The sequence below is a fragment of the Ostrea edulis genome, chromosome 8, assembly GCF_947568905.1.
Source record: "Ostrea edulis chromosome 8, xbOstEdul1.1, whole genome shotgun sequence".
NCBI lineage: Eukaryota > Metazoa > Mollusca > Bivalvia > Ostreida > Ostreidae > Ostrea > Ostrea edulis.
Window position 1 is genome coordinate 29,972,685 of NC_079171.1, and position 15,575 is coordinate 29,988,259.

At 35.6% G+C, this 15,575-nt stretch overlaps 1 protein-coding gene and 1 non-coding gene across 2 annotated transcripts; both read left to right on the top strand.

Annotated features, from left to right (window-relative positions):
• Window positions 1-3,746: 3,746 nt before the first annotated feature.
• Window positions 3,747-3,819, top strand: Trnat-cgu (transfer RNA threonine (anticodon CGU)). Its single transcript has one exon. It is a non-coding gene; the product is annotated as a tRNA-Thr (tRNA).
• Window positions 3,820-11,613: 7,794 nt separating this feature from the next.
• LOC125662484 (prisilkin-39-like) lies at window positions 11,614-15,473 on the top strand. Its single transcript, XM_056147365.1, has 3 exons — window positions 11,614-11,723; window positions 13,355-13,472; window positions 14,981-15,473. The coding sequence occupies exons 2-3, from the start codon at window positions 13,363-13,365 to the stop codon at window positions 15,456-15,458; spliced, it is 588 nt and encodes a 195-aa protein (XP_056003340.1). The 5' UTR covers window positions 11,614-11,723; window positions 13,355-13,362; the 3' UTR covers window positions 15,459-15,473.
• Window positions 15,474-15,575: the final 102 nt, after the last annotated feature.

The following is a 15,575-nucleotide window of genomic DNA, read 5'->3' on the forward strand; positions in this document are numbered from 1 at the left end:
TCTTTGTTATGTAAACAAGGCTCAGGCTCTATTTTTGTTTACATTTAAGTTAGATATACTATTAAAAGTTCGTTTAAAACAGATTTCTCAATTTACAAGTTAGTTCTGAACATAATTCAATATTTTCTCGTGTTTAGCACATCTGATTTCGTTTTAAACATGCTATTTTCTATTAAGCAATCTATATGTAAACAAAAACATGACACGAGCCTTGATTACATAACAAATAATTGTGAGTGCTGTATCTCACTTGTAACTCAAAATTGATATTCAGATGTTGCTTGACCATTAGAAATACATTCATTAAGCACGGAAAACAATAACAAGAGGCCCATGGGCCACATCGCTCATCTGAGTCACCTTGGCCCATATCTGAAGACTTTCCATATATATTTGCATGTAAAACCTTAGTCCCTATTATGGCCCAAACTACCCTTTGCAAACTTGAATCTACACTATGTCAGAAAGCTTTCATGTAAATGTCAACTTCTTTGGCCCAATGGTTCTTGAGAAGAAGATTTTTAAAGCTTTTTCCTATATTTGTATGTAAAACTTTGACCCCCCCCCCCCCCACTTGTGGCCCCATCCTAACCCACGGGGCCATGATTTGAACAAACTTGAATCTGCACTATGTCAGAAAGTTTTCTTGTAAATGCAAGTTGAAGATAACGAACAGTGATCAATCTCATAACTTTGCTGACTCAGTGGTTATTGAGAAAAAGATTTTAACTATATATTTGTATGTAAAACTTTGATCCCCTATTGTGGCCCCATCCAACCCCCGGGGACCATGATTTGAACAAACTTGAATCTGCATTATGTCAGGGAGCTTTCATGTAAATATCAGCTTTTCTGGCTTAGTGGTTCTTGAGAAGAAGATTTTTAAAGATTTTTCCTATATATTTGTATGTAAAAATTTGATCCCCTATTGTGGCCCCATCCAACCCCCGGGACCCATGATTTGAACAAACTTGAATCTGCATTATGTCAGGGAGCTGTCATGTAAATCTCAGCTTTTCTGGCTTAGTGGTTCTTGAGAAGAAGATTTTTAAAGATTTTTCCTATATATTTGTATGTAAAACTTTGATCCCCTATTGTGGCCCCATCCAACCCCCGGGACCCATGATTTGAACAAACTTGAATCTCCATTATGTCAGGGAGCTGTCATGTAAATCTCAGCTTTTCTGGCTTAGTGGTTCTTGAGAAGAAGATTTTAAAAGATTTTTCCTATATATTTGTATGTAAAACTTTGATCCCCTATTGTGGCCCCATCCAACCCCCGGGACCCATGATTTGAACAAACTTGAATCTGCAATATGTCAGGAAGCTTTCAGGTAAATTTCAGCTCTTCTGGTCCAGTGGTTCTTGAGAAGAAGATTTTTAAATGACCCCACCTTATTTTTGTGATTATCTCCCCTTTGAAAGGGACATGGCCCTTCAGTTGAACAAACTTGAAAGCCCGTCACCCAAGGATGCTTTTGGCCAAGTTAGGTTGAAATTGGTCCAGTGGTTCTGGAGAAGAAGTCGAAAATGTGAAAAGTTTACGGACAGACAGACAGACGGACGCCGGACAAAATGTGATCAGAATAGCTCACTTGAACCTTCGGTTCAGGTGAGCTAAAAAGTGAAAAATGAAATTTCAGCTCAACCGTGTCCATGTCCCTTGAAATGGATACTGTCAGTATATTTCTTTAGAGATTTATTTCGATTGACATATTGGATTGTGTTATACTACACTAGTACGATAATCGGATAGGAATGGTGACTACCGAATAACACCTTTTTGTCGATAGAAAGCACGCCAGTTACATTTATCTAATATTTTTTATATTGACGTCACCAGCTGTTAAAAAAACGGGTTCGTATCTTATTTTATTTCATTGAACATTGATACAAACGGCAAACTAACAAAACAACTTTGTGACAAATCAGTTGACTTCAGCTCTTACAGCGTCAACTTTCCATAGTTGTGTAGTAATGTTCCATTATATTATTAAATGCAAATCACTCAGAAAAAATAATGGATATTGTCATCTGCCTAAAGTGTTTACGTCTCTCAACTGACTGCATATGCGAAAGCATCTTCTGCATATTAAAAGTTACTGACAGATAATTTAACGTTTCAGGGGTTTCAACAGTCTATTCAGTCAGATCACTGTTCGCTATCTTCAGCTTTCTATATAATCTATTTAAAGTGACATTTCGCAAAGTCTATGATCTTTGTAATGATGTTATTTGCGTTTACCAAGATATCACTAGATAGAATGCTGCTTGGCGTCTTCTATACAAATTGTCACGTGGTTCTTTACGTGCGGATTGTGACTGTGGTTTACTCCTTATCAAGATATAGGGCTCAGTGTGGATGCGACCGGTCTATAAGGGATGCTTACTCCACCTAGGCACCTGAACCCACATTTTATATATCCAGGGGTCCGTATTAGCCTTTCTCTTGGTTTTTCATTTAGTTATGAGATTGATCACAGTTCGTTATTTTCGTAATTATATGTTTGCCCTTCCCTTAATTGTGTATTCTATTTAGGATTTATGCTTATTTCTACTAAGCACCTGACCTCACGTCGGGAATACTGCAGGATCCGTGCCTGCCCTACTCTCTATTTTGTATTCCTTAAAAGGAAAATGTCAAATTTCTAGAGCCTTCATTGAAGTTCCTGCTTGACTGAATTAATGGGAATGAATACGTTTGACCTGCTGTTGTATCTACTAGAGATAAATGGCGTGTAGAATGATATAACCAATCCTGTTTCATTCTCACAAAGGTTCACGCACTGTGTAATCATTCTTGATCAAGCATTCCATTGCGTAAAACACACCTTTGTGTCAAAAATATCCTTTTAATAAAGAGAGAGATGTTAATCGCATACTAATTTGATGTTTGTTTTTCCTGCATTGATATCAAACAATTCGTACAACTTGAAAAACCGACTCATTCGGAAAGGGTCCTGTTGAGAGCCCGGTTCATGTCGTGCATGCACTTTTCTTAATGACAATGAATTCAATAATGTTTATAACGGTAGAGAGGGCTAATAATATTTTTTCGATTTTTTTTTTACATTTCAATTGCAGGAATAACTACGTTTGTATGAAATACATTAGGCCCACGGGCCTTAACGATCACCCGAGTACGCATATACATTAGGCCCACGGGCCTTAACGATCACCCGAGTACGCATATGTTTTGGTCTTTAGAAATCCTCGTGTTACCTGTGTTATCCATTTGTATACTTTATAGTACATGAGAGATCTATTGTTATCACTATCATACACAATTCATAGAATTCTTAAAATGGTGAAGAACTTATCTTTTATCACATTGAAACATGATTTTCTATATGAGTTCTAAACGGACAAGCAATTGGGCTTTTTTTTTCTTTTCTTTTTTTGGCAGTTTTTTTTTTTTTTTTTTTTTTCAGTTTTCAAAAGGGTTCGTTGGCTTATTGGTTTTTATATAGGTAATTATGCAGAATGTTTACCTGCTTGGTGTTCAGTTATAAGAACTTCCTAGAATAAACTGCATTTTCAACATATGATCAAGTGATCCCACTCCTGCACCTGAACTCAGGGGTCAGGGGTCAATCACTTCACATTGCTTATCATAATCATAGTTTTATTGTTTGATGCCCAACATTAAAAAAGGTGTCCTATTGCATTTCCAATAGATAATGGATCATCAATTTTACAATTTCGTAGAGGGCTTGATTTCCTTTATAATCATAGAGCTATTTACCGGTCATGATAGCTCAGTGGTAGAGCGTTCGCTTCGTAACCGGGAGGCCGTGAGTTCAAGCCCCGCTCATACCATAACCGGGTCAAACCTAAGACGTCAACATCGGTAGGGGATGTTCGTTCACCAATCGCAAACGGGGGTTCGGTGTCTCGGCGGTGGCACGTGAAAGCACCCTCGCTGCTACGGCCGTCAGCAATAAGCTTGTGAACTGGTTTTAGGAGGACGTGTTGAGAGACCGCAAGTCATGTTGTGTTGAATTGTGGACAACAACATCTCGTACGACTCAATCCTCATTATAATCATGAAAACGTAAGAAGTAGTTATAGGTCACCCGAGTCATTCAGGTGACCTGTTGTCGGCGATCTTCGTCCGTCCTCGGGTGTCGTCCATTAGGAATTTTACATTTTTACATCTTGAACACTGCATGGCCAATTGTTACCAATTTTGGTCAGAAGCATTGTTAGAATAAGAGGAATATGAATTGCTAAATGTATTGCTTGGCGCTCCTGGAGCCCCATGGACACGGCCAACTATGCTAAAAGGGTCATATATTCAAAAATCGTTTTCTTTACTCCCACATATATGAAGAAAAATTAAATGCACGAGTATTGTGTCCTTGAAGTCTTCAAAAATTGTGAAATTCATGGCCCCGGGGTCAGGGGGTTCAGGTCCAAGTGCAGGACTACGATTACCATGTCGTGAACATGTATTACATCTTATCAAATCGTCTTCTATATTCCCATATATATTTGGAAAAAAAACAACTAAATGCATGGTTACGATGTCCCTGAAGCGCGAATTTTATGACCGGGCCAATATGATCATGTAATGAACAAGTATTAAATCGTAGAAAGTCACCTTATTAACCCTCATATATATTTGAGAAAATTTAAATGCTTGATTATGATGTCCATGAAGTTCTCTACTAAATTGTGAAATTCGTGGCTCCTGGGTCAGAGGTTCATGTCCTTGGACAGGGCTAAAATGGCCAAAAATAAGAATGTATAAAAATTATTTTTCAACCTCTACCTTCATTCATGGGAGATAAAACAAATGCATGGTTATGATGTCCGCAATGTCCTCTTAAATTGTGAAAGTTACGGTCCATGGGTCGGGGGTGGGGGATGGGGTGGTAGGGGGTGTCAAAATGGTGTATATGCTTTAAATTTCCATTTCTCCTTATTCTGTAAATTGTTAGGAATTATATGCATATTTTGAAGGATCATAATCATATTGAGCCTCAAATGCATATATGAGATTGCGTGTATTAGATATGATACTCTGGTGACCGTTAGAGCCCATGCGCCTCTAGTTCTAAGATGAAATACGTTATTGATATATGACCACGTCAGACCCACTGTAGGGTCTGAACCCTAACACCAGTGGCCATGAATGCCATAGCTTTGAACTCATTGCTTATCTTAATCATTTAATCAGTTTGACTGCTTAATGTCCAGGATTAAAAATGGGTTTTACGATATAATACATTTTCAATATGTGGTCAACTTAGTCCCACCCTGAAGTATGCGATCTTGAATATAACAAGTTGGTAGACTATCATAGATAACCTTAGATTGATTGATTGATTGATTAATGTTTTCCGCCATACTCAACCATTTTTCAGTTTTCTGGTGGCGCCCAGGTTTTATTGGTGGAAGAGAGAACCCAGATACAATGTACCTGGTAAGAGACCACCGACCTTCCGAAAGTAAACTGGAAAACTTTCTCACTTACCGGCGCGAGCGGGATTGGAACCTGCGCCGACAGAGGGGAGAGGCCGTGTGATTTTGAGCGCGATGCTCTCACCACTCGACCACGGAGGCCCCTGTTAACCTTAGATATCCAAGAGTAAAGCATAAGATTTTAAAAGACTGAATCAATGTTGATGGTTTCAACCCCACCCCTCAATCCCAAGAGAGGGAAACATCATTAAATTTACAATTTTTGTTCCTCTTTATCAATAAATGCTATTTACCAAAATTGTTGAGAATTCGTTCAGTCGTTCAAGAGGAGAAGCTGAAAATGTTCAAAAGTTTACGCACAATATACTGCAACGAACGGATAAAAAAGGCCACAAGATTACCTCATAAAACCTCAAAGAATGACCAATTCAACTTAATTAGTTGATCATCATCCGAGGTCACAAAAAATATTTGGCGGGTGGAAAGATTCTATTTTTTTAAATTCTTATTTCCAGAGAAAACAAAATAATGAAAAAAGGCATCACACAAAGTGTTAATCAAGTTAACATTTGAAGAATCCTTGGTAGAAGATATAAAACCAATATTCTGTGACTGTGTTAAATCATTCACTCGGGTTAATGGGAAGCAAGTTTGTTTGAAATTGAAATTTTTGCGAAAATAAAAATAAATCGTGGTGGGCCCTCTTTGAGGAGCGGGCGGGGATGATAATCTATCAATTGATTATAATTGGCCTATAGTAACTGTAATGTCGAAGTTGGCTGTATTCCTGGTAGCTTACCTCATGACCAAAACGCTATACATACTTTCCCTCCCATGATATGTGATTTAATATGATTTGTTAGGCCGTTCTTGTCACACTGATTTTAACTACAGATTACATTATTCCGTTTACCTAATCAAGATATAGGGCTCACGTCGGGTGTGACCGGTCTACAGTGGATGCTTACTCCCCCTAGGCACCTCATCCCACCTCTGGTGTGTCCAGGGGTCCGTGTTTACCCAACTCTCTAATGTGTATTGCTTATTGGAGTAATCCGTAGTAAAAATCACTGTGCTACCTCTGGTATTTCCAGTTCTTTGTTTTGCTCTGTTCTTCATTTTGTATTCTTTATACGATTTTTGAAATTGATCGTTGTTCGTTATTTTCACCATTATTACAGTTTCGATTTATGTGTATTTGCATATCGCATATGCCTACATGTATAGCTGTGTTTGCTCAGATCAAATATACAATATTATTGCGATATGCAAATAATTAAAAACAAAAGCACGAAAATGTCAGTCATGAATTGTATAGAAGACAACATGTTGGTCTTCTCGCTTTCTTACAGTGTCCCATGGTTTGTGATCGAAATAAAACAGTACGTTTGCGACCAATCAACAATCCTGACTTCATTATCCGATAACCTTAACACCATTTCTAAAAATAGACATGATCCTCATAATTTAATGAATGGTAATTATGATGACTGGCATGTGTTAATGAAATGTGTAGTGTTATAAATCAATTATTCCTCTGCACTTTTCATAAGAAGTATTTAAGATAAACAAAGATCAAAAAGGGGAATAAAGAGGGAGATTTTCTTGTGGTTTTAGTAGTTTTTCGATTTGATTAATTTTCTTACCAGACAGTCAGTGGGAAACACCCTACATTCATGTGCATGATATGAATGGAATCTTGCTGGAAAGGAAATTATCGCAAAGTTCTTATCTACCACTTTTCCGATTCATATATATAGTATACGCTATAAAAATGGTAAATTGAAAATAGGTATGCGGTATGTAACACTGCAATTTGATTTCGTTTTCGAAGGTGTAATATAAGTGAAAAAATTCGAAAATGTGCTAAATCATAGTTTTGTATGCATCTTTTACTATAGGCATTGGTGAAATTAAAACTAAGTTTAAGATTTTATCAAAATAAATATTTTGTCTATTAAATATATAGCATTATATAGAAATCAATTTTTGTATGGGGAGACAATAATGTAATTTTACTTCATTCAGTGCCTCTGGATAGGTTTTCTAACACAAATATTAATATTAAAAGTTTATAAACCTTATTTCAGCGTGTCATTGAAATTGAAAATCACAACTTTGCAACAAAAAATTTCGACACCACAATGACAGCTAGTATTGCTTTAAATTAAAACAACAAATAACAATCGAAGTCAAATTAAAAAAAAAAAAAATATCAACAGAAATAAAGAGGTGGTTTGTCGGAAGCGATTGGTCGCGTTAGTCGAAGGTTAAGGATGCTAGTTTAGTGACCGGAAGTGACCGGAGGCCCCAGACTCGATTCATGATCCCAGCGCGACATTCAGTCGTAGATTTACCGTACAAAATGATTGTTTCTTCTACAAGGTACAGGAAACAGAAATCATGGTAGGTATTTTCAAAATAAAGAACCCACACTTCTGCGACTCATGACGTCATGCATTGGTCAAGATTTATCCAAATTCCCCTAAACCAGGGAGACAGCTTATATAGGCTATGTTTCCTGCCCAAGTATCGTCTATAAGAGACCGGAAACAGAAGTTGTGGTAGGTATTTGTAAAATAAAGAACCCAAACTCCTGCGGGCCTTGACGTCATGCATTGGTCAAGATTTATCCAAATTCCCCTAAACCAGGAAGGGAGCTTCCTGAAGATATATAGGAAGATATATAGGCTAAGTTTCCTGCCCGATCACTTTTATTGAATGAATTTTGTTTAAGTTAAAAACCCTGATAGTGTTTGTAAATGAGTCAAACATTCTTGAATGGGCCGATTTCAATTATCATATTGGTATCAGAATTGCCTATTTCATAGTTGAATGACCACCAATGATCATGTATCACTGTCCAGTGGTACAGGAAGTAGGTCAGAAAGATGTGAATGAATTGGAGCGTTAAATGATTACGTTTTGCTGGAGGTATTATTGGAATACATAAATCTACGAACTCTATCGCTGTAAATCAAGTAAACAAAATGCGCAGTTTTATCAAGCGTGATGTGAAATTAAATGTGAGGTTGGAAATCTAAAAGACAACAGTACTTTTGTAGATATGGTGGCCTGTGTGTCCTTTAAAGAATAACCAAGGATGCATTAAAATCTAGAGTCTAAAATGAAGAAAATCTTTTATTCGTATTTTATATTTTTCGTATTGTGTATTATTATACTTTCATGTAAAATACTCGAATCTGATTGGTCGAGAAGCATTTGAAAAAACATATTGTTACCCTCTGAGAAGAGAAAGCACGCGTCATAGGGTGATAATATCTAGCAACGGGTAACAGTACTTGACAACGGGTGATATTATAAAAAATTATCACATGCATCAAATTTATGCACGTACGGTTCGCCGTAGATTGTTAGACGACGTCATTTGAACGTTTGTAATAAACGGGAATACCCGCATCGATATACGAAATATCGCATGACAGTGATTGATCAAATGTCAACAGACGTAAGTTTGTCTGCTTTCCTGTTTACATAACATTCAGTATAATAAAACAAATATTGCATGTAGTTGAGGGTGACATTGAAATTTTCACCCCTCGAGAAACCATTGTCAACCTCGGCTACGCCTCGGTTGACAATGGTTTTCTCGGGGTGAAAATTTTCAATGTTACCCTCAACTACATGCAATATTTATATAATACCGTATAGCGTTCTTTTTTCCGCGGGTCTAAAATGTGGTAATTTGTTGGCTCTAAGGTATGCTAATAATTTTAGCGGAATAAATGTTGGCGGATAGGGAAGAGTTATCTCTCTTGCAAATACTTAAGTCGCAAATGAGTGCATATTTCGCGAGTGAAATTTTTGTGGAGAGCTATCCAACAGCTAAAATTAGCCAATTTTATCACCCTGCAGGGAAAAAAAACTCGCTACACGGTATATATTTTCTATCTTGTGTTTTATAATGTACACCTCTTTATTTACAATTCATATCTCATTGTTTTTGTTCAATACATATGCTCTATATACTCTATATCGTGTAATCGATATTTTAGGTCACCTGAGTCACTCAGGAGAGCTGTTTTCGTTGGTCTTAGTCCGTCGTCGTCGTTAATAATTTCATATTTATAACGTCTTGAAAACTACAACAATTATTACCTTTTTGTTGTGAACCGTCTTTATGTTAAGATAAATGTAAACTGTCAAATCCATTGTCTTAGCTCTCCCAGGTACTCATGGGTGGAGACAAAACTGCAAAAAATGTCAATTTTTGTAAATTCTTCTCTATTCCCATACACGTGAGAGGAAAAACCAATTACATGAAGCCCTCTACCAAAGTTGTGAAACTTATGATTTTTTGGTCAGGGGTTCCTCTCTATATGGCTATATAGTAAAGATATATTGAATCTTAGAAAATATCATCTACATGTAAGAAAATCCAAATGCATGGTTATGATGTCCATGAAGCTTTCTACCTAAAATGTTAAATTCATGACCTCTGGGTCAGGGATTCACACCCTAGGGTAGGGTCAATATGGCCATATAGTGAGATATCTTAAATCTTTAAAAATCTTCTCTCCTCCCATATATGTATGAGAAAAACTAAATATATAGTAAAGATGTTCGTGAGACGTTCTACCTAAGTTGAGAAAATCGTTGCAACTGGGTTAAAGGTTTCGGCCAAGTGTGGGGCAAAGATGACCATATACAGTTAAAATGCATTAAATCTTAGGGGGTGTCATTTTCGTTACTTCTACTTACTAATTCGGTCGCTAAAGATAAACTGAATGCATGGGTATGATGTTTATGAAGCCTTAATCTACATGTAGTTAAATTGTAAAATGCATGTCCCTGGCCAGGTCAGGAATCATAATTAGGACAGGCGTAATATGGCTATACATACACAGTTATGAAACGGACAATTATTAAATAGAACAAAACACATACATGCATATTGACATCACAAGTCATCCATACATATACGTGAACTCCATAGAAACACATTTACACACTGTCTATCTGACCTGTTGCATACCAACTGGTAGGTCTTGCCACACTGATTTTGACTACCGATTACTCCGTTTACCTGATCAAGATATAGGGCTCACGGCGAGTGTGAATATAGCCACTTAGACATGTAGTATATGAATGTTATATTGTTGATTTGCTTTGTGTTTATATGACGGTTTTGTCCTTTAAAAACCTGTCTAGCATAAAATCAGGCAATACTGTCCAAATCGTAGGTTACCACATCTTGATGAAATTTGGTGGGTAGGTAGACATCCAAAATAGTAATTGAAAATCCCCTCTAAAAATTGCTATTTTCAACATGGTCGCAATACTCAGCGCCATCTGTATTTTGCATATTTTATCAATATTATATGTAAAAATCCAGAAAAAGGGTAAAAATCAAATTTAATTTATTTCACTAAAAAATTAAATCTCTTTTTTTTAAAAAGTATTTCAAAGTTACAACAGACACTCTTCTTCCAAAAACCGCATAAGTCATAATCAAATCAGTACCCCTTGCTAGTTGTAAGAGACGACTGACTGGGGTGGTCCTTCGGATAAAACCGCAAAAATCGAGGTCCCGTGTCACAGCAGGTGTGGTACGGTAAAGATCCCTCCCTGCTCAAAGGCTATAAGCGCCGAGCATGGACCGAAATTTTGCAGCTTTTCACTGGCAATGGTGACGTCTGTGCACACATGAGTGAAATATTCTCGAGAGAGACAACCAATCAATCTTGACGACTTTTATTGAAAATCTCCACATTTTCACACAAGTTGTCATAATTAAGGAGATATTCTTTAATTTTAAGAATAGAATCTGGTAACTACATATATGCAGTAATCGTATTCACCATTACGACAAAATGTGAACTAGCTTTCAAAGGTGTTGAAAGTAGTTAATGAGCTAGCTTTAATTTAATTAAGAGGTATTAAATACTGCAAGTAAATGAGGGTGGTACTCGGACAGAATGTAAAGAAGTTTAACTATATCAAAGTCAATGAACTGGGACACTTATGATTTAATTAAGAAGTAATTTTAATCAAGACGTAAATTGTCCTGTTACTTTTCACAAATAGAAATAGAGGTATAAATAACAACTATTTGCATTAGAGAAATGGAATGTGCCATTAGATAAGAGGAATGATTTACAATTTAGTTCATCGGATTCAAAAGCAATTATTATTCAGAAACATTCTTGTCAAATCTTGATTTATTGAATTAATGGATCTACACGGCGATTTTTCATTGGTTGGGTACTATGTACAAAATACTATATAAAGGTGTTTTTTCTTTTTCAAATTGTCTGCCTACCTGATCTGATAAAGTAAGTATATTGGGTTTTATTTTACTTATTGTTCTAATCATGAAATATCTATTTACTCATGTATTTAAATACAAGGGATAAAACTACTCCAAATTGTATCGTGTTTCAAAGTTATCTAACTTTAAAGCTGCATATTTCGGTCTTTTCACGAAGGAAAGAACAAACACATGAGTGAAATCGTTTTTTATCTTGTTTTCAATTATTTATGAAATCAATTCGATGTAAATTACGACCATAAATTTATCTCTCTCCCTCTCTTTGAAAAAATACAACCTTTTATCTAACAATTCTGTTACCTTCACTTTCACCGCCTAGTCTCCCTAGATGTATTATCATTCAGCGTCTTGTTCTGTGAAATATTTCATTTCTAACCTTAAAATTGCTGTTTCTTTTTACGTTCGATATTTTAAAATCATTTTAGAATTTCTACAATTTTCTACGCAATATTGATTGATACATTGTATTAAGGGAAATTGAACTTATTATAAGAAAATTAAAAGTCCCATTAGATTTTCAACAAAACCCACAAGATTTTTAATTGTATTATTACTTTATAACATTTTAATTTGCATACAAACGTTTATTCAAGTATGGCATTTGCAAATTTCCATAGAATTGTGTTAAAGTTGAAAATGAATTTTAATCATAGAAGTTTATTAAAGTTACAAATGAATTTTCATGATAGAGTTTTGTTAAAATTACAAATTAATAGTCCTTATAGAATTTTGTTAAAGTTACAAATCAATAGTCCTTATAGAATTTTGTTAAAGTTACAAATCAATATTCCTTACAGAAATTTGTTAAAGTTACAAATCAATATTCCTTACAGAAATTTGTTAAAGTTACAAATCAATATTCCTTACAGAAATTTGTTAAAGTTACAAATTGATATTCCTTATAGAATTTTGTTAAAATTACAAATAAATTTTCCTCATAGAATTTGTTGAAGTTGCAAAATAATTGTCCTCATAGAGTTGAAGTTTGTTTTCATAAAACCATTACTTGTTTTCCATCTCCACTTAACAAGATGATAATTCCCAGCTGCAAAATTGAAAATTCATCCTTTGATTTCGAAACAGTAATTCCATCCATTACAATTAGTGATTATATTGACTGAACATTATAAGTTTAGCCTATTATATTGACTTAACACTATATGTTTACCCTGTTATATTGCCTGAACAATATGAAATTAGCCTGTTATATTGACTGAGCACTATAAGTTTAGCTTATTATATTGACTGAACACTATAAGGTTAGCTTATTATATTGTCTGAACACTATAAGGTTAGCTTATTATATTGACTGAACACTATAAGGTTAGCTTATTATATTGACTGAACACTATAATTTATCGTTATATTAACTTAACACTATAATTTACCGTTATATTGACTGAACATTATGATTTACCGTTATATTGACTGAACACAATGATTTATCTTATTATATTGACTGACCACTATAAGTTTAGCTTATTATACTGACTGAACACTATAATTTACCGTTATATTGACTGAACACTATAATTTACCGTTATATCGACTGAACACAATGATTTACCCTTATATTGACTAAACACTATAAGTTTAGCTTATTATATTGACTGAGCACTATGATTTACCTTGTAGTTGCCGCCATGCTGAAAGTCGCTGTTCTGATTGTTGGTTTCGCCTTGGCTGTGGCCATTCCGAATAACGACTACTACCCCAAGGGAGACTACTACCCCAAGGGAGACTACTACCCAAAGTAAGTAGTGTAAAGATATAACAATAGTAAACATGGAAAGGCATACATTGTTTATGTTCTTATTCGACCAGTCTCAAACGAACATAAAATATTTACTACCTGATTCAAAATCATAGCAACACCTTTTATGGGTAATTGCTCCAAGACTTGCACATTTCGAGTGAAGAATCCAAAATAACACTTGAATAAATTGAAAGTATCTGTAATGTTTATACAAGGACTAACAGGATTGTTAGAATCCTTTTCTGTGTCCACGCCCATCAAATCGTTTTCGGAGTCAGACATAGTACAGCGTGTGAACAGCGCAGTCTTGAGCTCGAATGAATGAGAAACAGAACCTGCTAATCATGCTCTACATAACCGGTCTTACTGGTATGACACGTATGAATTCCTTTACAAACTATAAATAGTAACCACGTGTTCGGCGTAACAGGTTAGATTTATCAACCAGCAATAAATATGTTTGTAACGACCTTTTGTTCCAAGAATAAGACGTGAAGGTTACCGGTCATGTGTAGCGATAAGCGCTCGCAAGACCAGATCGAGTCACATGCGTCAAGTGTAGCATTAATTACGCACAAGATCGGAGTCACATGTGGCGTTAAGCACTCACAAGACCAGAGTCACGTGTAGCGTTAAGCCTTGCAAGACTGAAGTCACAGGTCGCGGTAAATGCTTGTAAAGGCTTTCAAGGTTAAAGTCAAACATAAAATAGGTGTAGAGCTTCACGAAAACCGACTGTCATCTGTTTATGAGAGATATATCCTTACATATGTGTTATAATAAAACAATAATTCCTTCAATCAATCATATAGCAATATTACATATAACTGATTTGATAATGTCAATTTCTTACCTGCGAAAGTACAACCCAGATCAATGTCGGTCGTGTAGTATTGTGCTTCATGAACAGAATATTCCGGATTCAATTCTGCGTCAGATTTAATACATTTAACTTAAAATAGGCTGTGAATGTCCCTTTGTCAGGTGCCCGGCATTATAAGGCACAGGTCTTTTGGATGAGACATGGTATGCTTTATTCTCAATCTGATTAAAATAAGATCTTTGATCCGCTCCGTTATTGTTATGTCGCTACACAAAGCGACATATATTGTTATGTCGCTACACAAAGCGACATAACAATAACGAGCGGATCAAAGATCTTATCTTAATCAGATTGCTTTATTCCTAACAGCTAACCTTGAGCGATATACACAGTTAAACATGCATTGCCAACATATCTACATTATTTGAGCTTAATTAGTTATTCTGAAATGGGGAGTACAACAACAAACAAATGAATAATCTGTACAACAAACAAACAAAAAATAACATGTACAACAAATAAATTGTACAACAAACGAACAGAAAACCTGAACAACAAGCAATTAACCTATACAACGAGTAATTAACCTATACAACGAGCAATTAACCTATACAACAAGCAATTAACCTGTACAACAATTAATTAGCCTGTACAGTAAATATTCTATACTTGCTAATTTCAGGAATTATGGATACAATGGAGGCTTTGGAAACTTCTTCCGTAACCGCTTCCAGTCTTTCCCAGGACGTCAATACCACCAAGGTTATTATCCATTTGGCAATTCTCTCGGACTCGGCGGCTTTCCATATAATCAAGGACGTCAATACAGCTATTTTCCACGTGGTCAATATAACTACGGTTATTATCCATTTGGTCAACAGCAATCCGGATATTTTCAATATGGTCGAAACCCCTACGGATTCCCAGGCAGCAACTTTATGAATAATGGATACCTTAGAGGCTTCAACAACAATCAATATCTTTTTGGAGGTAACTATAATTACATGTATTATCAAGGTAACTATAATTATTATCCAGGTAAACTACGTCAGAGGCAAACGTTTTGTCTCAGGGTTTCCTTTATGGTAATTATATATTTTACGTTTTCCTTTTTCGTCACTAGCTATTTTGTTTCCATTTTCGTGTCAATGGCAGACTAAACTAGAACCTCAAATTAATGACAAACATGATGATGTAACTTTTTGCATCACCAATGTATCATACTTAAGTAGCAATATAGCCTACATGTGGTGGGGTTGGGTTTTGTTTTGTCTGTC

Excerpts from the sequence above, each read along its gene's own strand:
- LOC125662484 (XM_056147365.1), top strand. The coding sequence starts at position 13,363 with ATGCTGAAAGTCGCTGTTCTGATTGTTGGTTTCGCCTTGGCTGTGGCC. Across the intron at positions 13,473-14,980 it reads AAGGGAGACTACTACCCAAA|GAATTATGGATACAATGGAG; the intron begins GTAAGTAGTGTA and ends TGCTAATTTCAG.